Source organism: Pleurodeles waltl, chromosome 8 (genome assembly GCF_031143425.1).
Source record: "Pleurodeles waltl isolate 20211129_DDA chromosome 8, aPleWal1.hap1.20221129, whole genome shotgun sequence".
In the NCBI taxonomy this organism is placed as follows: domain Eukaryota; kingdom Metazoa; phylum Chordata; class Amphibia; order Caudata; family Salamandridae; genus Pleurodeles; species Pleurodeles waltl.
The window spans coordinates 213,381,995-213,409,200 of record NC_090447.1 but is presented as its reverse complement, the minus strand read 5'-3'; the positions used below and the strand labels follow the sequence as shown (position 1 = coordinate 213,409,200).

Genomic DNA, 27,206 nt, shown 5'->3' with positions numbered 1-27,206 from the left:
ACATGCTATTTATTCTTTGTTACTGTCAGCATAATCTCTTGTTTATTAGCATATTTCATTATGCTGCTTGTAAAAGTCAATAATAGCTGTTTTAAAGAACAACCCTATTTGAAAGAATGTATTTAATCACTCATTAATGAGCATTTCATACTGGGGTTACTGTTCCATTTCACCTTCTAGAAATGCATCATCCATCTAATTCCATATTTAATTTAGAAGTTTAGTGACCGTATAAAAAGAGCTGATAGGGTATTGTAATGGGATTTGTGAGGGTTCTAATAACAGACCGAGCCTAAAACTTAATATTTTCTCTCTCCAATATGTATTTGACCAGTCAAAGCTTTATTTGCTTTACTTTTTATTAAACAAATTAAAAGTAGTGCTCTGGGGAAAAAAATAAATGTTTGTGATGCCAGGTTGCACTCACATAGATTATGTAACAAATGACATTTTAAATTATCTGTAATTTTGTTTGTTCTACACGTTCTTTGTACTCCAGAGCATGATTTAGATTGTATTATGTTGCAGCGTTTGTATAGCATCCCAAACCCCTCCCAAATTCTGAGGTGCTTCTTGCTGGTTGAGATAGTACACACAGCATAACTGTCTGCTGATGTTACCATTGCTGGTGTTCTCTGTGTCTTGTCAGATGTCTGCTCCAAATAAAAAAGGTTGGTTTAACCTCCCAATAACCTCCATTTGTTTTCAAATGTATTAGCGAACTAGAGCTTCATTATAATTCTTTTTCATGCATAGCTTTTTGGAAGAATAGGTGACATCTCTATCCAGAATTTGGAAATATTATGATAAATCCTTCGTGCCAAAGAGACCTGAGCAGTTAAGATCTTTCCCTTTTTGTGTGGTCGTTGGAGCACACTTTTGGCATAGTTTAATTATATCCCCTTTTTAGGTCGAGCATGCAGTCGCTTTGACCTGTTGTAAGTATTGTGGGCTTTTAACCGTGCCCACCTTATACCCATCACTTTCATTCGTTCGTGGGCCTGCCTTTCAAAAACACGGTCCCTGTTACAGGGATAATGGCATGATCTCCGATATACTTCAGCGTGGGCAAACTACTTTTTTCTTTTGTCTGTGCTTCATGGCTACCATGGCGCTCAGAGTGTGAACTTGATTAGCTGTATCGTTTTTACATTATATGCACTTTGATATGCTTAGTAGACCTTCTTTTCAGCAGGCGCATTAACCCTGTGCGCTACCTTATGATGAACCCAAGCTTTCGATACACAAAAGTACGTTCTCTATCCAGAAACAACTTAAATCGCCAGAGGTATTTTGCCATTTTTACATGAACTACACTTTGTGATTTGCCTAGTACACGTTGTTTGCAGCAGGCATATTAACCCTGTGCGCTACCTAATGATGACTCCAAGCTTTTACTAGACAAAAGTACGTTCTACTCATTTAGTTTGTTTCAGCTGTGCATTTTGGAATGTGTAGTTTTATTTTTATAACCGGATACAAGCTGCGACTGCACAGCAGAAACATGACTGGATGAACTACCCACATTTGAGTCTGTGAAACTTGAGCTGTGTGTGCATGTATTAATTAAACTAATCTTGAGGAGAGCTTAGTTGATTATGCAGTACAGTTGTCAATATTTTATAACATATTTTACTTCTAGACTGACTGAGGATCATTAGTATCGTGAGGTGGCTCTCAAGCGTATGAAAAATTGTGGGCGCTTTGTTTGACTCCACAGACTGCGGTAAAGGGACAATGATCCAGTATGCATTATTCTTGGAGTACAATTATTTATTCATTGTTCCAGGGGCAATGTCTTCTGTACCAATTGCCAAGTAAATGTTTTGCACCAGGGAGTAGCTTGTGTTTTAAGGAATTTATGTAGAAAAATATTCCAGTAGGCCTACTAGCCCTTTAGTTATACGCAGGGCCACTGTAATTATGTGGCAGAAAGGACCAAAATATGGGGCAGGGTTGAGCAATTCATGTTGCAAAAAAAGGTCCAGTTATGCATTTACTGTGCCAAAAAGCTCAGGCCTGTGCCCCCCTATTAAATTGCAAATGCTTGTTTTAAAGGCTGGCACAGTGTCCTGGCCGTTCAACACCATAGGTTCTACTTGGTCAGCAAGGCAAGTTTCAAAAGGGCAATCTGGTGACTATACACAGCTAATGGCACCTCCCCTATCAACTACTTCCAGCTCCTGGCACCTTAGTCTTTGTCTTCTTTTCTCTTATCTTGACTTTCTTTACAAGACTTGTAGTTATTTGTACCTCTCGACACTTCCTTTGGTCCCCCTCCTTGCATCCACAAGCTTTTGTTCTTGCATCCTGTTTATCTCATTGATTGGCAGTTTCAAATGATACCACTCGTGTCTGCTACAATTTTCTGAAATGAACCCACTTTGTGACTTCAGTGAGTGCAGGTCCTGGATTTACTGTGCTCTTTGGGATTTACTTTATTTTCAGTCTCTTAGAGTTTTGCAGAGGTGGAAGACAAATCGTTTGGTTTGTGGAAGTCCTTATTTTGGTAGGCTCCGGGCAAATTTTTATGTATCTTCGTCTTGTTGTAAATACCTCTGAGGAGAGTTCTGTGTTCCGGGACTAAAACTGCAAGGAAGCATCCAGAGGTGTATTTTAAGACCACAATCAGATTTTGCTTTTATGAATCATGTTGGTGTGCAGGCGGGCAGTGACTCATTGCCGAGGAAGCATCAAACAAACTCATCTTTGCTGTACTCAGAGGGTCTCATACCAGTGCGGACTCAAGTGTGTTTTATAAATCCTGGCGTAGGTGACTGACTCCAGCGAATATTGTTGAGACTGCCAGCTATTAGTGGACTGTAAAGAAATGGCTCCCTGTTGCAGTTACCCCCCACTTTTTGCCTGATACTGATGCTGACTTGACTGAGAAGTGTGCTGGGACCCTGCTAACCAGGCCCCAGCACCAGTGTTCTTTCACCTAAAATGTACCATTGTTTCCACAATTGGCACAACCCTGGCACCTAGGTAAGTCCCTTGTAACTGGTACCCCTGGTACCAAGGGCCCTGATGCCAGGGAAGGTCTCTAAGGGCTGCAGCATGTCTTATGCCACCCTAGGGACCCCTCACTCAGCACAGACACACTGCTTGCCAGCTTGTGTGTGCTGATGGGGAGAAAATGACTAAGTCGACATGGCACTCCCCTCAGGGTGCCATGCCAACCTCCCACTGCCTGTGGCATAGGTAAATCACCCCTCTAGTAGGCCTTACAGCCCTAAGGCAGGGTGCACTATACCACAGGTGAGGGCATATGTGCATGAGCACTATGCCCCTACAGTGTCTAAGCAAAACCTTAGACATTGTAAGTGCAGGGTAGCCATAAGAGTATATGGGCTGGGAGTCTGTCAAAAACGAACTCCACAGCTCCATAATGGCTACACTGAATACTGGGAAGTTTAGTATCAAACTTCTCAGAATAATAAACCCACACTGATGCCAGTGTTGGATTTATTAAAAAATGCACACAGAGGGCATCTTAGAGATACCCCCTGTATTTTACCCAATTGTTCAGTGCAGGACTGACTGGTCTGTGCCAGCCTGCTGCTGAGAGACGAGTGTCTGACCTCATGCGGTGAGAGCCTTTGTGCTCTCTGAGGACAGAAACAAAGCCTGCTCTGGGTGGAGGTGCTTCACACCTCCCCCCTGCAGGAACTGTAACACCTAGCAGTGAGCTTCAAAGGCTCAAGCTTTGTGTTACAATGCCCCAGGGCACTCCAGCTAGTGGAGATGCCCGCCTCCTGGACCCAGCCCCCACTTTTGGCGGCAAGTCCAGGAGAGATAATGAGAAAAACAAGGAGGAGTCACTGGCCAGTCAGGACAGCCCCTAAGGTGTCCTGAGCTGAGGTGCCTCTGACTTTTAGAAATCCTCCATCTTGAAGAAGGAGGATTCCCCCAATAGGGATAGGAATGTGACCCCCTCCCCTTGGGAGGAGGCACAAAGAGGGTGTACCCACCCTCAGGGCTAGTAGCCATTGGCTACTAACCCCCCAGACCTAAACACGCCCTTAAATTTAGTATTTAAGGGCTCTCCCTGAACCTAGAAACTAGATTCCTGCAACAACAAGGACTGCCTAGCTGAAAACCCCTGCAGAGGAAGACCAGAAGACAACAACTGCCTTGGCTCCAGAAACTCACCGGCCTGTCTCCTGCCTTCCAAAGAACTCTGCTCCAGCGACGCCTTCCAAAGGGACCAGCGACCTCTGCATCCTCTGAGGACTGCCCTGCTTCGACGACGACAAGAAACTCCAGAGGACAGCGGACCTGCTCCAAAAAGACTGCAACTTTATCCAAAGGAGCAGCTTTAAAGAACCCTGCAATCTCCCCGCAAGAAGCGTGAGACTTGCAACACTGCACCCGGCGACCCCGACTCGGCTGGTGGAGAACCAACACCTCAGGGAGGACCCCCGGACTACTCTACGACTGTGAGTACCAAAACCTGTCCCCCCTGAGCCCCCACAACGCCGCCTGCAGAGGGAATCCCGAGGCTTCCCCTGACCGTGACTCTCTGAAACCTAAGTCCCGACGCCTGGAAAAGACCCTGCACCCGCAGCCCCCAGGACCTGAAGGACCGGACTTTCACTGCAGAAGTGACCCCCAGGAGTCCCTCTCCCTTGCCCAAGTGGAGGTTTCCCCGAGGAAGCCCCCCTTGCCTGCCTGCAGTGCAGAAGAGATCCCTTGATCTCTCATTGACTTCCATTGCGAACCCGACGCTTGTTCTAACACTGCACCCGGCCGCCCCCGCGCCGCTGAGGGTGAAATTTCTGTGTGGGCTTGTGTCCCCCCCGGTGCCCTACAAAACCCCCCTGGTCTGCCCTCCGAAGACGCGGGTACTTACCTGCTGGCAGACTGGAACCGGGGCACCCCCTTCTCTCCATTGAAGCCTATGCGTTTTGGGCACCACTTTGAACTCTGCACCTGACTGGCCCTGAGCTGCTGGTGTGGTAACTTTGGGGTTGCTCTGAACCCCCAACGGTGGGCTACCTTGGACCAAGAACTGAACCCTGTAAGTGTCTTACTTACCTGGTAAAACTAACAAAAACTTACCTCCCCCAGGAACTGTGAAAATTGCACTGTGTCCACTTTTAAAATAGCGATTTGTGAATAACTTGAAAAGTATACATGCAATTGAAATGATTCAAAGTTCCTAATGTACTTACCTGCAATACCTTTCAAACAAGGTATTACATGTTAAATTTGAACCTGTGGTTCTTAAAATAAACTAAGAAAAGATATTTTTCTATACAAAACCTATTGGCTGGATTTGTCTCTGAGTGTGTGTACCTCATTTATTGTCTATGTGTATGTACATCAAATGCTTAACACTACTCCTTGGATAAGCCTACTGCTCGACCACACTACCACAAAATAGAGCATTAGTATTATCTCTTTTTACCACTATTTTACCTCTAAGGGGAACCCTTGGACTCTGTGCATGCTATTCCTTACTTTGAAATAGCACATACAGAGCCAACTTCCTACATGGACCAACCAAGCAAAATCCCCAGTCATGTAGTTTTGCCATTCTTGGGACAGTTGCAAGCCTGGTTATACCATTCAGACACAAAGAACCTCAGGAGGGCACTCCTAATTTTTCTTGCCTAGAGGTCTGTTTCAGAGCCCCACATGGTTGTTCAGTCCGCTTGACATGACATTTCAAAAGGTGTTCGCTCTCTCATTAGTTTTAGCACCAGAATGACCCCTTTCACCTTCTAGCGGAGTGCCCTGGATGACTTTTGTACTTTGGGATTTTCCCCATTACTTGACCTTTCCCTCCCTTGATATGAATTTGACACTTAACAAAAGCCCTCTGAGTGGGTTACCTACACCACCATGGACCTGAAAACTCTTTCCTGGATGGTAGGTTGGTGCTTCTTCTCTGCTATCGGCCTCCTTTACCATGCATGACCATGGCAACTTTGAATTCCACAGCTTTATAGTTTGAGTTACAGTAAGATTGGAAGTGCAGCAAGGATTCTGGCTGCATTATCTGGCCTTACAAGAGTGACTCTCTGCCACAGGCCCTAAAGAACCTAGGATCACAAACATCCTTACAGTTTGATAATTACAGGCAAGTAGCAACCACTTCTTTTCTGTTGCAGATAAATGACATTCTATTGGGCCATGAATACACTAAATTATCAGAATACCCATCTTAGGGAGCCATTATTCTAACTTGCTGCCCACAAAGATACCAAATGGTATTAGTGGATGTTTGGCTGGATTGCATTGAGCACTAGAGTTGGGTTTTTTGATGATTTTAAATGTACTTCCTTCACAGATGCATTCCATACCCATATCCACCCTAACCACTTAGATATGCGGGGTCACTATTGTATGGGGATGCCAAAGATTTGCTTATTCTTTTAAAAAGGCATCTTAAGTTAACATTATTGTGGGTTTTTCAGCCGAATGGCATCTGGTCTTGTGTTTCACGCACCCTTCTATACCCAGTCTTTTTAATATTCTTATCAAGTCCCTTCAGCTTGAATGATGAAACAATGTGCTTCATTCTGTAGCTATGACCTAGTCACTGGAATGTCATCCATTGTTTTTACCCATGAGGTTATTCCTAGGGCCCAAAGTGGTAACCTTGGCTACATGCCTGGACTCTACCATATCATTTACAGCTCAGGGTAACTTGAACATTGGCTTTGCCTCTTGCAATGTCAAGTTTGTCAGATGGATTACTTCTGTTCAAGGTGGTGCAGGGCTTTTTACTCTACATGCAGGTCCACCAGTGTTTGCACTACAAGAATCCTCCGCTCCAACAGCATGTCTTAGCGCTACTGCACTTCTCTCCTTGCTACGCCTGCTGCTAAAGGTCTACAAGCACAGGAAAGAGGAGTCCTGCTGTTGACACACTTTCCCAGGGCCTTCAAGTACAGGGAAGATCAGGCCTGCTGTCCATAGTGTTCATCTTATTCTGGGGGAAGAGCACATAAACACTGTAGCAGCATTAGTGTGACGATTTTGTATTGAAGCAGATTCTCAGGAGTTACTGTCAAAATAAGAGACAAAGGCCCTCATTATGGCATTAGTGGTAAATGCCGCCTATCGCCACCGCGACAGCTGCCAACATACCGTCGCCAGGGCTACCGACCGTCCATGCCATTATGACCGTAGGCGGAATACCGACAGAAGGCTGGCGGAATTCAGTCAATGGTCATGACGGCGGTAAGGAGGCGCTGTTGCCAGCAGCAGCAGCGCCACGCCAGCAAAACACCGCATACCGTATCATGTTCCAGGATACAGCCTGGCGGTGTTTTGCTGGCGGACGTTGCATCTGGCAGCAGCACCGTGTCCCATCTGCTGCAGAAAACCCCCTGCAACCAGGTAAGTCGGATGCTCCGACAGAGTGGGGCGGGGGTGTTGTGGGAGTGTGTGTGACTGTGTGTGCATGAGTGGGTGTGAGTGTACGTGCATGTTGTGAAGTGAGATTGCGTGTGTGCCTGGATGTATGTTTGTGAGTGTTGCTGTGAGTGTATGAGTGCATGAATGCGTGGGTGAAAGTGCGTATGGGTGTCTGTGAATGTATTTGCATGTATATGTGTAAATGTGTGGGGGGGGGGGGGGGTCAGGAGGCGTAGGATTCTGGGGAGGGGGACTGGGGCAGGGGAGACCCTATCTGTTCCAGGGAAGGAATTCCCTGGCAGTGATAGTGCCTACCGCCATGGTTTCTGTGGCGGTACTAAAACCACTGAAACCATGGCGGTGGGCGGGGTCATAATGCCATGGGCGGCCTAGTGACGGCCGCCGGGCTGGAGACTGAAATCTCTAGCCCGGCGGTCGGTGTGGTACATTCGCGGTTTGGCTTTGGCCAAACAGCCAATGTCATAATTGAGGTAGGTACCGCCATCCTGTTGGCAGTAATACCTCAACTATTCCACTGACCGCCAGGGTTGTAATGAGGGCCAAAGTGTCAACATTCAGAATAGGCCAATTTTACAGATGCATTTGATGAGAAGGCCACACCCCATTACTTTACCAGTGCATTAATGTACTCTATTTTGCATTACCCTATTTATTAACTATGTCCCATATCTGATTGCCTATAGGCATATTACATTCATGTGGCTCACTACCTCCTTTTTAGGTTGAGCCTAGGCAGTGCACATGCGCGGTTAGGAAGACATGTTATATTTTATGAATGACTTTGCTCCTGCCCGCTGCTTACCATTGGTCTAGTCCAGTGTCTCTCTTTTTTGCTTCCTCTTAGGTGGTTCACGCAGCGAGACGTCACTTCGGTTTTTCACAGCGGTGCACCGCTCAACTACAGTTTCCTTGCGCTTCCATTCTTCTGCTGTTGGGCAATTTTTTCAAAAAATTATTATTTTTATTTATTTTTTAAATTGTGGCAGTGTGGCACGCCGTGCTTTGTGTACATATGCCAGCTGCACCTTTCTTGCGTTTGGCACGGCTCACACACCTCCATTTTTTTATTCAATTGCTTGTTTCTATTTTTGTATTTTTTCAGCCCGTGCAGTGGATGCTTGTAAACATTGCCGTAGCCGTCTGCCGTAGAAGTTGCGCTCCGTCTTATCTACTGCTTTTATTATTGTCGTTTGGCAATTGAAAATACACCTTATGCAGCTTTTGCCTTTTCAACTCTTGTAGTTTTAAAGCAAAGACAGTCCCTTGTTTACTTCTTTTAGAGTCCATCTTGTCATCGTTGGATTCTTTTTCCTAAGTGATTCTGCTGTTTTACGGATGATAGCACTTTTGTTTTTAGGTGACTGAGTCACTCCTACGACAAATCATAACTGTCAGCCCAACCCTCCCGGATCACAAGCAGTACCTCACCAAAAACCGAGAAAGTAAAAGGTGATTTCTGGCAGCCTTATAAATGGACTCTAGATTGCGACATCTCAGTAGAGTCGTGGTGGAATGAAAGTTACCTTTTTCTCATGTTAATGACAAGTCTCATTCACACACAGGCAATGAAGGAGATGCAGGAGAGTATTTGCAATATATTGAAAAAATATAATGCATGAGCTGCAAAGATTAGGATAACGAACAGTAAAAGAAGCATAATTATGAAGATGAGTCCTACAGTAAACATGAGATGTAAAATTCCTAGCAAAGAGAACCTAATCTCTAACCTAATGAGAGCTAGTATGGTAAACCAAACATGCCAGTACCACGTGCATGAGAAGCGCCCCCAACCCTCATTACCGTGCAATGAGGTCTTTAGGTCAGGCTCTTTGGTGACACAGACTGAGTTCTGCAGCAAGGTGACGTGCAGTGTAGATGGCTTCTGGAAGGAATCCCTCTAATGAGCTTATCTGTGTGAGATGTATTTCTACAGATCATGTAGGACCCCTGACACAGATATGTTCCCAAACAATTGACAAGGAGGCAGACTTGTGGCGGCAATTATGTAACCAATCCCCAACAAGTGTACATTGTGTTCCTGTCACACGTAAGTGAGAAAGGGACATGTGAATGCCTGTGTACATCACAATTATGATTCTGCTAGTGATGCCTTCACAGAGTGGCACTGATAATGTAAATCGAAACATCTTTATAAAATATAAACAATGGCTGCCTTCTTAAAAGAAATAAGAAAATAATTGGACTAAATCAGAGCAAGCTAAGTAAGTTAAAATTCACTAGGTGACGGGAGACAGGTCCTCATAAAAACTAAATTGGATTCACCACAATCTACTAACATCTGCCATTAAGCATTTTTACTACCTCCGGCTTCCGACACAAAAAAGTTGGCAATGTTATAAAGAAGTCCTGTATTGCAAAGGCTGCAGCCTTAATAGAAAGGAGAGTTATTTTCTTTGTAGAAAAGGACAATGTCAACAGTTTATATTTTACACTTTAAGCACTTCTTACAAAAGGTATGCATATGATTTAAGCCATGTATATTGCATTTAATATCATTTTAAGCCAAATGAAAATAATTATATTAACAAATTTATAAACCATTAAACCCATGAACAGAGAGGTGTACTTGCACAATGTATATACAACACACGGACCTTACAGTACGTGCAGTGCATAGGTTTCAAGTAAAACATACCATGACCGTTTCATTAATATGGCAACACTCAGGTGGGGATGATATTAAACTGCACCTCTCTCTCACACGTAGCTGCACCCTGAAACACGATAACCACACCTCTGTGGTGATCGCTTAGGATATGGAAATACTCCCGACATAGCATCACAACTGACAATACGCTTCCCTACACAGTATTCGGTGCTATTGATATAGGCAAGTGCTCGGCGTCCCACATAGGTGTAGTGAGTGCTGTAAGAATGTTGCACAATAATTGTCAAGTCGAATAGCTAAAGCTAACAACGTTAGTTGTGATGTATGCATAGCTGGCATGTAAATCAATATTAAATTTAATTCTTGGACTTGTTGTCCCAGACTATTTTCAGGAGTCACACAAAACATGGCATCTCCTGCCATCTATGCTAGAGTTCTCTTTTCTTCTGTGCCAGCTTACTCAAACAGCAAGCTGGGTGGGGTTAATAAAACATCCATGGAAGTTCCGGAGGGTAGCTGAACATACAGAGGCTAGGAGGCCCCTTCGAAATCTTTGTTACGGTGCAAACTGTTTTTAATAATTTCGCCTCTACTGCTCGCTTCTCTACTAATGCGATACACCTGTGTTTGTATACAACCACTAACTCCATACAGCGACTGGTCCTCCTATTTGGATCCAAATAGAACTTCACTAACACAATTGCATCATGTGCTTGCTGGGCAAGGGGTTCAACAAATGCTGTTGTGCACATAGTTTACAGTTTATAGGGTTGCGCATTATCTGTGTTTGCTTGTCTCAAAGTACTCACTGCTTGAAATCTTTCTGGCTCTGGGCAAGCTCTTTTCAACAAACCTCGCTAGTGAGGCAGCGAACCCCTTAGTTAACTGAAGAGCATCAACACTTCAACAACAAGGCAGGGCTTATTTCTGACCACCCCGCTCTGGCTGCTGAACTTGCTTCAATGCTCACGCCAGGCTTTGAAGTGCTTCATATCTTGTGACATCGTAACAGGTGCATAGCTCCCTTTGGTGCAGCACACTGGGGCCCAGAGGCATAAAGGGTCCACTAAACTCTGGTTATTAATGTATTTCACTTTTCAGACCGCGACGGGGGCAAGGTGGCTGGTCTCATTTCCTTCCTTGTACAAGAGCCCATGACATGCTGGCTACGCCACTGACTTACCACAGGTTTGTCTTTTTAGGTTGAGTGCGCAACTCAAGGCCATCAGTAGAAAAACCAAATTATGTGGCAGGGTTGACCAATAAATGTAGCAAAAAAAGCCCAATGCCAATAGCCCTTATTCAAGTAAATGCGAGACCTATTGCATTGCAAATGCTTGTTGAATGGTATGTATAGAGTAGTTCTACAGTGCAAACCTACCCAAAAGGCAGTGGAGCGCTGTACATGGTCAAAGACAAGCATAAAGTCAGCAAGTGATAAGGGGTTGCTGGGATGTGGACGATGAATGCATTGTGATGTAGTGTCCTTTCAAAAGATGAGTCTTCAACTCTTTCCTGAATTGGAGAAGCATTGGAGCAGTCCTTGTGGACATGGGCATGTCATTCCACATCCTGGGTGCATAGGTGGAAAAGACCTGTTACCTTTTATTTTGTACACTTCTTATTTTGCAGTCCATTGGTGTCCTGGCTGCAGGTGTCCCAAGAACCACCAGAGATCTTTAGCTTATCTGCAAGATATGTGGAGGTGAAAGTCCTGATGGTTTTGTAAATGATGCAGCTGAATTTAAATGTATTGCAATCTGGCAAAGGGAGACAATTGTGTTTCATCAAGCTGAGGATGATGTGATCATATTTCTTCAGGTCCTTGATGAGACCTGCTGAAGCACATGGTTGCCCTTGCGGTTTTTCTAAGAGGCCATGGAGCTAGGTGTTACTCCATGCAGAGTGCAAGAGCACTCGGGCTTAAACAGTAGTTCTGAAGATTCTTACTAGAAATGTTCTTTTAGAGCTGGTACCAGGCTATCAGTAATTTTTGTCAATTTTTTTCCTTGAGGGTGAGGTTACTGTCCAGGGTGCATACAAATGACTTGGCATTGAATGAAAGTTTGAGTTCAAAGCAGACCAGGTTCATGTCACTCTGACAAGATTGTACTATTTCTTGTTTGTTGTAACTGATGAATTCTTTCTTCAGTTGGCTGAGCTTCTTTTAGGTGCCGACCATCCAGGTTGGGATGATATGCAGGCAGTCTTTGACGTGTTGGATGCCCGAAGCAGAGGAGACTCGAGTACAATTGTGTCTTCAGCATATTGGGGAATTGTGATGCTGTTATCCATGAGTAGAGCACCAAGTGGATCAATTTAGAGGTTGAAGTTGACAGCAGAAAGAGAGGATCCCTGGGACACTCCACAAGTGATGGGATTGTTGTTTTGGGACCTGGCAAGGCTCATGTGAATACACTGGTGTCTATTGAAAAGGTATGGCATCAGATAGTAGTCTGATGCCCTTCAGCAAAGTGTCAAGAAAGCCCATCCCTAGCAGAATCTGCCCAATCTTTCTTGGAGAGGAAATAACAGCGGCATTTTTATCATTTCTAAACATCTTCTAAACCAATGCAAAAAGCTTTGGGAACACTGAGGTAAGTGAGGTATTAGCTTCTGCTTGTTAAGGCAAGGTAAATAAAACATTCCGGCTCTTCTCGCCTCCCCCATCATTAAAGGTAAAACGTGAGTGAGAGAGAAAAGGAACACACATAATCATTTGATAAAACCTACACACATACTCTCGATCCACATACAAGGAGTGTGCCAAACTGCACCCCCATGTGCTGTACAGTTATCCAATGTGTGGCGCACCCATGCGAGTGCTACAGGATACCAACACGCATAGCTCAGTACATCCACCCTCAGCCTATTAAACTATAACCTAAGGAGCACTGCCACACCCCACTCAGAAATGTGCATTACAACCTGCATAAGAGAGCATCATCACCCACTGCACAGTGTTGATTAATGTTACAGTGGGGGCAGTTAATGCTTGACTAGGTCATCGTTTATAGGAGAAGCAATACCACCTCGTTCTAGCCTCACTCACAGGCCCCAAACACACACCAAGTAGGTGTGTTGAACATAAGAGAGGGGACTCATAATCCACAGGGCAGCGCTGCTTGTAGTGCTCCTGCTGCGGATTATGACTGCCGGCATCGCCAGCCCATTGGCCGGCAAAAAAGTGGCAGTGCCGGCGGTCTGAATGTGGCATGTTCCCCACGGTCATAATGAGGAGGCCGGACCGCTGCACTGGCGGTGGTCCGAACGCTGCTGCAAGTCCGGCGGTCCTAGGACCGCCAGACTCGTAATGACAGCCTGAGTAAAGCTGTGCAAAAGTTGTAGTTCTGGACCTAGTGAGTGCATGTTTCTGACCTTGATTGAGATTTCAGGGTAACAAGGAAAATGTTGGATATTTTTCTCCATGATATCTCAAAGTGGACAGTGATTATCTGCAGGTGCGCCTTTTCTTTGGGAAATGTGGGCCAGCAGGAGGTTTACAGTGTTGGTCGGCTGGTGGCTAGTGCTCACATAGAATAGAGCATTGTAATCTATGCTCAGCTCGGAGCTTTGGGCTTTTTTCAGAGAGGTAGCAAAGTAGGTTTTGTCCACTTGCATAGATTTATTTGTAGATTGTAAATCAAAGGAGCACATCCCAGCAGGATTGACTCAGCCATTTATTCTTTACATGTTGATAAAATAAGTGCAGTTGAGTTTTGTAATCACGAGTTGTCCATTGTGTTAATTGGATGAATCACTTAGTTGATTGTGTGCTATGTTAATGACCAGTATGATTGCCTTGTAATATTTTCAGTTCTACTGTTTGGTGACAACAAAAAAACCTTTAGATGAAGTCTCCTTGTTTATGACAGCAGTAGAACATGGTGTAGAATTTGATGCTACTAGTCACAACTGCTCCTTTGGAACCGTATTGTGGGTTGCTTGCCACAGACAAGGCAGTGCAGAGAATACTTCCATGAGTGTGTGTGAAAACCTAGATGTCTGAAAGAGCCAGTCTGTTTTACTAGATTGACTTTTCTCTTCTTGCTTCTGCAGAACAAAGCAGTGTGTGTAATAAGGGAGACTGTTTCTCATGTATGGATGAGAGGTACTCAACCTGTCTGTCTCACAGCACCAACAAAGCTTGACTGCAGTACGAAAGCGTAAGCCTCAAACTACACTTACCTAAATAAATGGGTTCTGGCACCACCAGACAAAAAAAAAATTAGGAGCACGGTGAAGTTAGACATACAGGAGATCGAGGTCAATTAATGTAAAGATTTATTGCTAAGAAACTGGACACATTGTGAACATAAGGCACAGCAGTGCCTAAAATCAGAGATGCCAGGCTGCGCACATCCCGGCAAACTCTGGCAGTCCGTATGTCTGGTGGTGATGATGCTTGTGGAGGGCTACACGGAACGACAATTAAGGACTTCAGTGTGATCCAAGAAAAGAGCCAGCCAGCTGGCTGAAGAGAGCGATAGAGGTAGGTGGTGGTATAAACAGGTGTCCTAGATGTAGTCTGAGTGAGTAGATACAGAATTGAGGTGGAGAAAAGGATTGAGATTAATGTGATTGGTAAAGATGGAGAGTGACAAGCTATAGGATACAGGGTGAGAGAGGGTGAAGTGGAGAAAGTTGAGGTAGAGCGAGAGAGGTGATGAAGAGTTGTGATGAAGAGTAACAAAGAGTGAACTTTCGAGAAGGGGAGAGTGTGAAGAGTGGCGAGGGCAGGTAGGGAGCGAGAAATTATCATGAAAAAAATAGATTAAAATAAATAGATAGGTATATATAGAAAGTTAGTTATTATTAAGAAGCAGACAAGTAGATAGTCAGCTATCGAGATAGGTCAAGAGTAGGAGAGAGGCTTGAAAGTAGAAATAAAAGTAAGAAAGATAACTTTGTTGTGGGCCCCTTGGAAAGTTGGGCCCTGGGAAGTTGCTCACTTGTCGCATGCATTAAAACAATTCTGCATCCAAGCCAAAACTGAACCAGAAATCTTGCTCTTCCGTAAGAGCCAAATCGCAAACAGACCCATAAAAATATTTGGGATATAAGTTACTCAACAGACAAAGCGTAAAAACATGAGGGTTCGATCTAGTACATTAACTCACAATATTGACCTTTATTTAAAGCAAACATTTCTAAACGGGAAGTTAGAAACATTTATGCACTCTCTCTCTTTCTGTACATTTATAAATAAACCAAATGGACCAATTTCAGATGACCACTACATCATTGCCAATATTATTGTGAGAAAGTAGCCTCTTTCTAGCCTTGTTACCCCCACTTTTGGCCTGTTTGTGAGTATGTCAGGTGTTTTCACTGTCTCACTGGGATCCTGCTAGCCAGGGCCCAGTGCTCACAGTGAGAACCCTATGTTTTCAGTATGTTTGTTATGTGTCACTGGGACCCTGCTAGCCAGGACCCCAGTGCTCATAAGTTTGTGACCTATATGTATGTGTTCCCTGTGTGATGCCTAACTGTCTCACTGAGGCTCTGCTAACCAGAACCTCAGTGGTTATGCTCTCTCTTTACAAATTGTCACTAACAGGCTAGTGACCAATTTCACCAGTTACATTGGCACACTGGAACACCCTTATAATTCCCTAGCATATGGTATTGAGGTACCCAGGGTATTGGGGTTCCAGGAGATCCCTATGGGCTGCAGCATGTCTTTTGTCACCCATAGGGAGCTCTGACAATTCTTACACAGGCCTGCCACTGCAGCCTGAGTGAAATAACGTCCACGTTATTTCACAGCCATTTACCACTGCACTTAAGTAACTTATAAGTCACCTATATGTCTAACCTTTACCTGGTAAAGGTTTTGTGTTAAGTTACTTAGTGTGTGGGCACCCAGGCACTAGCCAAGGTACCCCCACATTGTCCAGGGCAAATTCCCCGGACTTTGTGAGTGCAGGGACACCATTACACGCGTGCACTATACATATGTCACTACATATGTATAGCGTCACAATGGTAACTCCGAACATGGCCATGTAACATGTCTAAGATCATGGAATTGTCACCCCAATGCCATTCTGGCATTGGGGAGACAATTCCATGATCCCCCGAGTCTCTAGCACAGACCCGGGTACTGCCAAACTACCTTTCCTGGGGTTTCACTGCAGCTGCTGCTGCTGCCAACCCCTCAGACAGGTTTCTGCCCTCCTGGGGTCCAGCCAGGCTTGGCCCAGGAAGGCAGAACAAAGGACTTCCTCAGAGAGAGGGTGTTACACCCTCTCCCTTTGGAAAAAGGTGTCAGGGCTGGGGAGGAGTAGCCTCCCCCAGCCTCTGGAAATGCTTTGATGGGCACAGATGGTGCCTATCTCTGCATAAGCCAGTCTACACCAGTTCAGGGATCCCCCAGCCCTGCTCTGGCGCGAAAGTGGACAAAGGAAAGGGGAGTGACCACTCCCCTGACCTGCACCTCCCCTGGGAGGTGCCCAGAGCTCCTCCAGTGTGCTCCAGACCTCTGCCATCTTGGAAACAGAAGTGCTGCTGGCACACTGGAGTGCTCTGAGTGGCCAGTGCCAGCAGGTGACGTCAGAGACTCCTTCTGATAGGCTCTTACCTGTGTTGCTAGCCTATCCTCCTTCCTACGTAGCCAAACCTCCTTTTCTGGCTATTTAGGGTCTCTGCTTTGGGGAATTCTTTAGATAACGAATGCAAGAGCTCATCAGAGTTCCTCTGCATCTCTCTCCTCACCTTCTGCCAAGGAATTGACCGCTGACTGCTCTGGACGCCTGCAAAACCGCAACAAAGTAGCAAAGACGACTACTGCAACCTTGTATTGCTGATCCAGCCGCCTTCTCGTCTGCTTTCCTGGTGGTGCATGCTGTGGGGGTAGTCTGCCTCCTCTCTGCACTAGAAGCTCCGAAGAAATCTCCCGTGGGTCGACGGAATCTTCCCCCTGCAACCGCAGGCAACAAAAGACTGCATCACCGGTCCTCTGGATCCCCTCTCAGCACGACGAGCGTGGTCCCTGGAACTCAGCAACTCTGTCCAAGTGACTCCCACAGTCCAGTGACTCTTCAGTCCAAGTTTGGTGGAGGTAAGTCCTTGCCTCACCACGCTAGACTGCATTGCTGGGTACCGCGTGATTTGCAGCTGCTCCGGCTCCTGTGCACTCTTCCAGGATTTCCTTTGTGCACAGCCAAGCCTGGGTCCCCGACACTCTAACCTGCAGTGCACGACCTCCTGAGTTGTCCTCCGACGTCGTGGGACCTTCTTTTGTGACTTCGGGTGAGCTCTGGTTCACTCCTCTTCGTAGTGCCTGTTCCGGCACTTCTGCGGGTGCTGCTTGCTTCTGAGTGGGCTCCTTGTCTTGCTGGGCGCCCCCTCTGTCTCCTCACGCAATTGGCGACATCCTGGTCCCTCCTGGGCCACAGCAGCATCCAAAAACCCTAACCGCGACCCTTGCAGCTAGTAAGGCTTGTTTGTGATCTTTCTGCACGGAAACACCTCTGCAAGCTTCTTCACGACGTGGTACATCCATCCTCCAAAGGGGAAGTTCCTAGTCCTCTTCGTTCTTGCAGAATCCACAGCTTCTACCATCCGGTGGCAGCTTCTTTGCACCCTCAGCTGGCATTTCTTGGGCATCTGCCCACTCACGACTTGAGTGTGACTCTTGGACTTGGTCCCCTTGTTCCACAGGTACTCTCGTCTGGAAATCCATTGTTGTTGCATTGCTGGTGTTGGTCTTCCTTGCAGAATTCCCCTATCACGACTTCTGTGCTCTCTGGGGAATTAAGGTGCACTTTGCACCCACTTTTCAGGGTCTTGGGGTGGGCTATTTTTCTAACCCTCACTGTTTTCTCAGGGTCCCAGCGACCCTCTACAAGCTCACATAGGTTTGGGGTCCATTCGTGGTTCGCATTCCACTTCTAGAGTATATGGTTTGTGTTGCCCCTATACCTATGTGCTCCCATTGCAATCTATTGTGACTATACATTGCTTGCACTGTTTTCTATTGCTATTACTGCATAATTTTGGTATTGTGTACATATATCTTGTGTATATTTGCTATCCTCATACTGAGGGTACTCACTGAGATACTTTGGCATATTGTCATAAACATAAAGTACCTTTATTTTTAGTATATCTGTGTATTGTGTTTTCTTATGATATTGTACATATGACACCAGTGGTATAGTGGGAGCTTTGCATGTCTCCTAGTTCAGCCTAAGCTGCTCTGCTAAGCTACCATTTTCTATCAGCCTAAGCTGCTAGACACCTCTTCTACACTAATAAGGGATAACTGGACCTGGTGCAGAGTGTAAGTACCCCTTGGTACCACTACAAACCAGGCCAGCCTCCTACAATTATTCATGGAGCAGCATTACACTCTAGTTAATCAACTTTTTAATTTTTTATTTTTTGTTTTTATGTAAGGCCCATCTTAAACTGAATTGCTTAAATGTGAGTCAAGGAAAATTGAACTTAGTAAAGGAATTTATCTAAAATCATAGACTGGTCGTACATCAACTGGTTTCTGCCCAAAGAATACTGTGAAGAGATTCATCAGGACCAAAATCCACTCTGCTAGTGCACACTATTGAGAAACAATAAACGCATTGAGGCTGAGAACGTGCTTGATTTCACTGCTTTATGAACTGGTGCACGTCTAAAGATACAAAGAATTTTGATGGACCTTCTTCCATCAATGGTGGGTTTTCAGTAGGTAACCAGGCCCAATTAAGTTCATTACATGCTTCGATACTGCCTTGCAGCTAGGGCCCTTCCTCCTCAAACCCTTTCAGGCATATAGATAGAGCCACGGTAGTGATTGGTAGCTTTTCAGTGCCATTTTTGTATGGGGTGTGAGCTTCCAGGAGCATCGGTTATTTTCCTTTAGACTTTTGAAACACTGTTGGAACTCTTGTTTAAACGGTTCCTATTGACCCTCAAAACAATACACAGAAATGCAAAAAACATGAAACATTCACAAATTATGATTTAGTTCGCAAACAAAAAGGATTCATAATTTTTAACTTGAAGCCATATGCTATACTCTAGTAGCATGGCATTTTGTGTGGTTGGTTGTTCATTATTATTTTTTTGCCCCTAATACATTGGTCTATTTTTTTTTTTTTTTTAAATTGTCATTGCCTACTGGTGCTTCTTTTGAGGATTCTGCTTTTTGCCTGTGTTGTTCCTGCAAATCAAGCTAAGGATACCTATTTCATTTTTAGCCTCCAATTTCAAATGCCTTCATTTTAAGTCATACATTTATATTTCCTGGTGCCGATTGCCACTGGGTAGTTATAGTTATGTATGTTGTTCCATAGGAAAAGCGTTTTTTGTGTTGCTATTAGTTTACCACTGTTTCACAAATCTGCATAAAACATTCCAAAAAGATATGTATTTTTGCACAGTTCGTGCATGGATTTTGAGGTGATCTGCCATGCTGGGGCTGACAAAAAAAGGGCGGTGGCAAAATGCAAAATCCTCATGCATTTTCAATAGACGTCTTTTAAATGGGCTACAGGAGCAACTACTGAACAGAATTATACAAAATTCATTTCGACAGCAAGCTAGTTCGTGGTCCAGAGATTGTGCTTTTTGTGATTTTGGTGTAAATCCATTCAGTAGTTTTTGAGAAATTAAGGTTGGAAAAATTATTGTATATCTGGACAGTTGGCTCTGCGTGAATCTCAAGACACTTTTGCAAGAGCAGTTATTTAAAAATAGTGTTCTTTTTGGCCCAGAGAGCTTTATTTCCCTAAGTCCATCTCGCTGCTGCAGGAATACGACACCTGTGAGCGAGCGCTCTGATTGACTGTCGGCAACTTGAGAAAAGTGTTGCTGGCAGCCGTTGCAGGACTCTGGAAATTAGTCCCCTGTCCCAAAGTTGGAAAAATATAATAATATATGGGGGCAGGGTAGGCTACCCTGAAACCCTCCCAAGCCCCATGGTTGGGCCACAGACCGAACCTCCAGGGCCAAAAATATCAGCAAAAAAAGCCGCCATCCTGTGGGACTTCTGCAGGATTTCAGGTGTGGGGAGGGGGGAGGGTGTAGGAGTAAAATGAAAGCCAGGCTGCCTTTATAATGTTTACTCCCTGGTGAGCTTCCCCCCAGGGCTGTATTTATAAAGGGAGCTTCCAGAGGTTTGTTTATATGGGAGAGAAATGCATGTGCCCAACCCCCCCCCCCCCCCATGCTTTCAGAGGCCCTAGGTAGACAAACCTTGGGGCCAAAATAAATTTATATGGGGACAGGGGCCACCCAGCTCCCTTCCCCAAGCCTCAAAAGGCCCTAGGGAGCCACCCCTGTTGGCTGAAATTTAACAACGTTTGGGGGTGAGAGAGGGGGGTCATCAATGATGTAATTTGAGATGTCATCAGTGCTGCCATAAATGAGGTCATAGAACATGTCTTGAGTGATGTCATGTGAGGTCATAAGCAGTGCATTGCAGGGGCGCAAGTTATAGTTAGCCCCGCTAATTATAACTGGTGTTTTCTGTGTTTTCTTTAGTTAAAAACAATGTCGCTGGCAAATTCACCTAACTATAACATTACTTTAACGTATTTCTTTTTTTTTTTTTTTTCTTTTTTTCCTCAGTGAGTTTCTAACTTGTTTTTCCACAAAAGCAGATTTTGTTATTGCGCCTAACTGTAATGTATTCAGTGAATATGTATCTGTGTGTGTGTGTGTGTGAGTGACATGTGTATCTATATTTAATACATGTTTTCCAAACCGTTGCGGACCCTTGTAGGAAAATAAATATTTCCTACAAGGGTTTAAGTTCTATCTACCAGTGTATCCATTCTCCTTCAGTGTTGAATCTAATACTGGCAGAATTCAATTTGCTCTCACTTGAACCACTGCTTACGTCCACTGCATAACAGTTAGAATAGAAAATAACAATTATAGTTTCAATAAGTTCTGTGCCAATCTTTCAAAATAGTAAATTGTTTCTTAGAGCGAGCTCATCCTTCCTTTCTACTCAGAGTAATGTCAGACCTTTATATTAACCAATCTAGATCTCTGCTGCTATTTTATTGCAGACCAGTTGTTGTATTATTGAAGATGCTGAAAACAACTGACTCTTTGCATTCAAAACCTCTTCATTTAGGTATTGCCCTATACATCTACTTATTATTTATTCAGAGGGACTGTTATTCTTATTGTGCTATTAGAAAGCTTATGGTTAATTTCAGGGTAAACCTGAAGCATATTTAACCGAGGGAAATACAGTTACTGCAGCTTTAATTAGAAAGTTTAAGTTGCAAATGTACGCAGAGCAACAACCTAACCTCCAGGTTGGTGCATACTTAGAAAGCATTACTGCATACATTCCGCCTGCCAGAATTGTGTGTCAGTACCTAGCTTCCTTGCTTCTTTATATCCTTGGCTCTAACCAATTCTCCTCCTCCAGTGTACTCACGACACCCTGTCATCGCTCCCACTGCTGTCATGGAGTCAGGGGTGTTATTAACTTGTGTCCTATTTACAATTGAAACCCCCTTGGTTTTCCCCCAAGGATGAAAGTGTGACATGAGCCTCTAGGGGATTGTGGTCTGGGGTGGCCTGCACGTTACAGCGCTGTTGCTCAAGGGCATATTGTATTTGCAAGTAGAGATAGAATTCTGTTTTGTGCATGCAGTATGTGTCTTCAGGGTGCTGGAATGTGCATATTGAGTTGCCCTCCCATATATCCCTTAGTTTGGAGATGTCTATAGTGTCCCAGACCCGAAAGCCTTTTAGCTTTGCTGTGTGTTGTAGCCATGTCCTGAAAACAAAGTTGTTTCCCCAGCTAGCACCCGATATTATTTGATCCATCTCCGTGCCTGATGACAACAGGCTATGGATGTCGCGGTTGGGGGGAGGTGTGAGTCTGTATGATTAACTGGTCCATATAGAAGGTTCATCATATTATATTGTTCAAGGTTCTGGTGTTTTACTGCTATTGTAGGGTCCCTGTGGTCTGGAAACTGCCAGTTGTTGATTGGGTGAATTTGGCTGGCCCGGCAGTATAGTTGGAAGTCTGCAATAACCAACCCCCATCATAGTGTCCCCCCCCCTTTCCTTAGGAATTTCCCTATCACCGCCTGAAGGTTTTCAAGGAACATAGTGGGTAGTTTTGTAAAGTGTATAGTATTCAGGAGAGCGAGGTCCTCTTGAATAAGGTCCTTCGGCCTGCTATGTTTAGTTTATAACAAGTATCCATGTTCCGCTTAACGCAAGCGACTAGGGGTGGATATTCATATCCCATGCGTTCTGTCTGGTGTGGGTCATATACATACCAAGCTACGTAAAGTGCTGGTCTGCCCACTGAAGGGTTGTGGTGCTGCATATGTCGTCCTGCGGTCTAGTTCAAGGTTGTGGACTTGTACCATTTCACTGTGAGGCAGGATACGTCTGCGTAGATTTAGAGCATATGCAACAAGTGGTTTAGGAAGATTTAAGGGTTTCCTATATAGGCTACGGCGTTGTCAGCATGGAGTGAAATTCTGTCTTCTATTTCAGGGGCCAGTGAAAGCCACTTAGCTGAGCGTCACACCCAATCCTTTCAGCTAGCGGTTTCATGATTAGAGAGAACAGGAGAGGGTGGGAGGGACACTCCTGCTGCGTTTCACGTTAAATAGCAAATGCGGGGAACAATTCTTTATTGACCCTAGCTCTCGGTTTAGAGTACAATGGCGCTATGCGGGCGCCTGAAACACAGGCCAAAATTCAATCACTCCTACACTCGGGAGAAGGAATTCCCGGCAGACTAAGTCGAAGGCCTTCTTAGAGTATAGGGACACCAAGGCTCCGTCGTCCCGTTCCCCAGCAAACATTGCCTTTGCTGTTTGAAGGCATTGCAGGCGATAGAGTGCCATTTGTGGCATAAACCCCTTTTGGTCTCAGTGCACTATTGTTCTGATCATGGGCAGCAGTCTGTTCGTCTGTACTTCAGTTTATTTACTGATGTTTCTGTATGCCTATCTAGCTGTTTCTCAGTTTTTTCTCCATTTGTAATTGAATTAATATATTTCAGCCACATTAAGTTGCATAAGCAACGTTTAGAGGTCACTGGATTTTTTTTTTTTTATAATTTTTAGTGGCGTAGTACAAAGTAAAGAAGATGCTAAACAGTTAAGCATGGTGTAGTTTTGTTGCAGAAATTAGATTTTTAGTGTTCATGAACTCAGAAAATTTTCCTGTCTTGGAGCAACTTTCTTACAGGTAAGTAAAGTTTTCTTCTGCATATTTGAATCTGTGTTCTCTTAGCAGTCCCCAAGGCCAAAACATTAATTGTACATCCTGAGTATGATCTCCAGTCTCTTCCAAAACTATTTTTTCTCAATAGGTTTAATAATTAATTCCTCCACTAACAGTTTGAGTGTTCAAATGCTGCAACCTAATGCCTTGTTGCACTGCTTGCAAAGTAGTGCATGCGTTCATTTAACAACCTAAAAAAACAGAAAAACAAAATTGAAGCCTCACTTGCAGCATACGTTCATTGGTAATTTTGTTATTGACTACTTTTTTCTGTTTAGGGATGGAACCAAAGCTAAACATACTTGAGATTGTAAAACCAGTTGACACAGTTGAAGTAGTCATTGACCCTGATGCCCACCATGGAGGAGCTGAAGCTCAGCTTGTGGAAGAAACTCAAGTTATAACTCTGGATGGCACAAAACATATTACAACAATATCTGATGAAACGTCTGAGCAAGTCACGCGATGGGCTGCAGCACTTGAAGGCTATCGGAAGGAACAAGAACGCCTTGGAATACCTTACGGTAAACAAGCAATGCCAGTCTAGTTCCTTTTGAGTTATTTAGTTTTGCAGATGTTTGGAAATAGTTTCATTTCAGTTTTCTATGCTGGGATTTTATCATTTATGAGGCTGATCAGCCTTATAGGGCTTGTGCTTGATGGGCCATTTCATTCTCTTACATACACCTTAGCAGTTGGTTTTCTCTGAAGTGAAAATCCGTATTCAAGACTGGTAAAAGTCATAGTGGATTTGTTTATTTTCTATTGGGATGTCGATGCACTTTACGTAGTATCAAGACAATATAAGCTATTAAACAATGAAACACACTAGTATGAAGTGAAGTACAAGTTGAGGCAGTAAGAGTTCTGAAGAAAAGATTTCGTGCAATATATACAAAACTGTTCATATAGTTTTAGCATCAGCGATAATGAAAATAAGTAGAGCAGGACTGGAGGGAATTTAATCGAGGAGGCATCTGAAATGTTAAAAGTGGTTACTTTATCTTACCTTAATAGATCTCTAGGCAAATAAAGCATACACGGCTGACATTTTATCATGACAATCCATTCTGGGACTGTTGCTAAGAATTCATCTTAGGTAAAATGCGCTAATGTGCTAAATCTTTCTGCAGAAATCACGAAATGAAGAGAATTGGAAATCAGTCCAGTGCAATGAGGAAGTTGGAAGCAAGGAACGTGGCTTGTTGGGAGTTTGAAGTTGGTGACATGATGCATTATGAGAGCAAAGTTAGCAAGGATCATTAAAAAGAAAAGTAAATTTAGAAAATTAGGGCATAACACGAAACATTGGCCTTAACAAAGAGCTGGGGAGGGTTGGGGTAATGCAAGAAACAGTAACTTCCAAATGCCTGAGAAAAGCTAGTCACCTAGTTGATAACCATAGATGACACCACAGATAGTCACTGTAATTTTACAAGCTTACTGGACAAGATGGGAGAAGGGAAAGAAGATTTTGGTGATGGAGAGGAAGATGCTATCACCTTACATTTACTACACGGATAAAAACATGGGTGGGTGTGGAGGATGATGGCCTGGTTTTTTTGCGCCAGGAATGTTTGCTGACATTGCAGATATTTTCACTCAGTTTGCATCAGGGAGCTGTGATAGGTTAACGGTTAACTCAGGCAGCCTGCTGAAATTGTAGAGGATTGCGTGGGCTCCCTCTCAAAGGCTACTTGTGCGGACATCCTGTATGCTGAGCATGCTCAGTGGTTCCGCCTACAGCTTGGATTTTAAGTGTTCATAATACAGGGGTGATTTGATTTCTGTAAAACTTTTCCTACCACTGGTTGTCAGTCAAACCACCCACTATGCATCTCACATTCCCACTCCCTTGTTTGACATCACTTTTCACCCCACCCCTCAATATAAGCAATCCTGCCCGACTACTCTATCAGTATCTACTGCAAGCCCTTCCCCATATCTGTATCCTGTTGGTAAATTCAACTCAAGAAAAGGCAACAGTGATGCAGTTGTGAACTGTGTTCCTTGATGCTGTTTTATCTACTTCACAGTAAAAAGAAAACTAACTACCCAGTATCAAAACACAGTAATCAAGTAACTTGAACGGACCACACTATTTTGTGCATATTTACCATTGAGCAAAATATGTTGCATATGGGTTTCTGACCGTGTTTGTTTGACATTCTCCCTTTCTGTTGGCTATAGATCCAGTACAGTGGTCCACAGACCAAGTCCTCCACTGGGTAGTGTGGGTGATCAAAGAATTTGGCATGGATGAAATAGACATCAGTACCCTGACCATGCCAGGACGGGACCTTTGTGAACTCAGCCAAGAAGACTTTTTCCAGAGGGTACCACGAGGAGAAATTCTGTGGAGCCACTTAGAGCTTCTTCGAAAGTGTAAGTAATCTCACAACATACCTACGCATGTGGAAAGATTATGTTAAGGACAGGAAGATATTCTGTTGTGTTAATCTGACGGTGTAGTTTTGGTATTTATCTGAGTTTGTTGACATTTTTTTGTCATGCAATGAGGGTATGAAGTTGAAAATCACTTAAAACACCATTTGTATTTCAAAATAAGGAGGTGACATTTTAACATTTTCACAGATGAGAATAGATTTTTTATTTTTTTTTATTTACAAACCTCTTCAAAACAAATATACCTGACCTCTTTGCTGCCAGGCCTTTTTTGACTATTTGGGGCAGTTCGCACTTAGGCCCTCATAACTTATTGTCCACATAAGCTACCCACGCCAAATTTGCATCTTTTTTTTTTTTTCAAACATCCCAGGGATTCTAGAGGTACCCAGAGTTAGTAGGTTCCCCTGAAGGAGACCAAGAATTAGCCAAAATACAGCGAAAATTTCGTTTTTATTTTAATTTTTTTAAATGGGGGGAAAAAGGGCTGTAGATGAAGGCTTGTGTTTTTTTTTTTTTTTTTTTTTTTTTTTCCTCCTGAAAATGGCATCAACAAAGGGTTTGCGGTGCTAAAATCACAATCTTTCCAGCTTTCAGGAACAGGCAGACTTGAATCAGGAAACCCCATTTCTCAACACAATTTTGGCATTTTACTGGGGCATACCCCATTGTTACTATGTTTTTGTGTGTGCTTTCAGCCTCCTCCAGTTAGTGACAGAAATGTGTGTAAAACCAATGCTGGATCCCAGAAACCTAAACATTTCAGAAAAGTAGACAACATTCTGGATTTATCAAGGGGTAATTTGTGCAGATCCTACAAGGTTTTCCTGCAGAAAATAAAAAAATATTGAAATTGAGGTGAAAAAACAGCAATTTTTCTTCACGTTTTACTCTAACTTTTTCCTGTGATGTCAGATTTTTAAAAGCAATATACTGTTAACGTCTGCTAGATTCTTCTGGTTGTGGGGATATATAGGGCTTGTGGGTTCATCAAGAACCCTAGCTACCCAGAGCTGATAAATGAGCTTTACCCTGCAATGGGTTTTCATTCTATACCAGGAATACAGCAATTCCTTTGGTGAAATACAAAGAGTGGAAAAAAAGGTATCAAGAAAACCTTTGAATTTCCAAAATGGGCACAAGATAAGGTGTTGAGAAGCAGTGGTTATTTGCACATCTCTGAATTCCGGGGTCCCATACTACCATGTGAATTACAGCGCATTTCTCAAATAGATGTATTTTTTACACACTGTTTTACATTTGGATGGAAAAAGCGTAGAGAAAGACAAGGAGCAATAACACTTGTTCTGCTATTCTGTTACCCCCCCCCCCCCCCCCCCCCCCCCCCCCCCCCCCAAGTCTTCTGATTTAAAATGGTACCTCCCTTGCATGGGTAGGCCTAATGCCCGCGACAGGAAACGCAACAAAGACGCATCACATTTTTACATTGAAAACTAATGTATTTTTTGGAAAGTGCCTAGCTGTATATTTTGATCTCTGGCTCAGCCAGCACCTAGGGAAACCTAACAAACCTGTGTATTTTTAAAAAGTAGACACC

At 43.9% G+C, this 27,206-nt stretch overlaps 1 protein-coding gene across 2 annotated transcripts in view; it reads left to right on the top strand.

Annotated features, from left to right (window-relative positions):
* Window positions 1-27,206, top strand: part of GABPA (GA binding protein transcription factor subunit alpha) — a 261,838-nt gene that overhangs the window by 133,425 nt on the left and 101,207 nt on the right. For both annotated transcript variants that reach the window (XM_069204087.1, XM_069204086.1), the window contains 2 exons: window positions 23,521-23,766; window positions 25,433-25,627. In XM_069204087.1, the coding sequence (XP_069060188.1) occupies window positions 23,521-23,766; window positions 25,433-25,627 (441 nt within the window). The remainder of the gene's footprint in view (window positions 1-23,520; window positions 23,767-25,432; window positions 25,628-27,206) is intronic.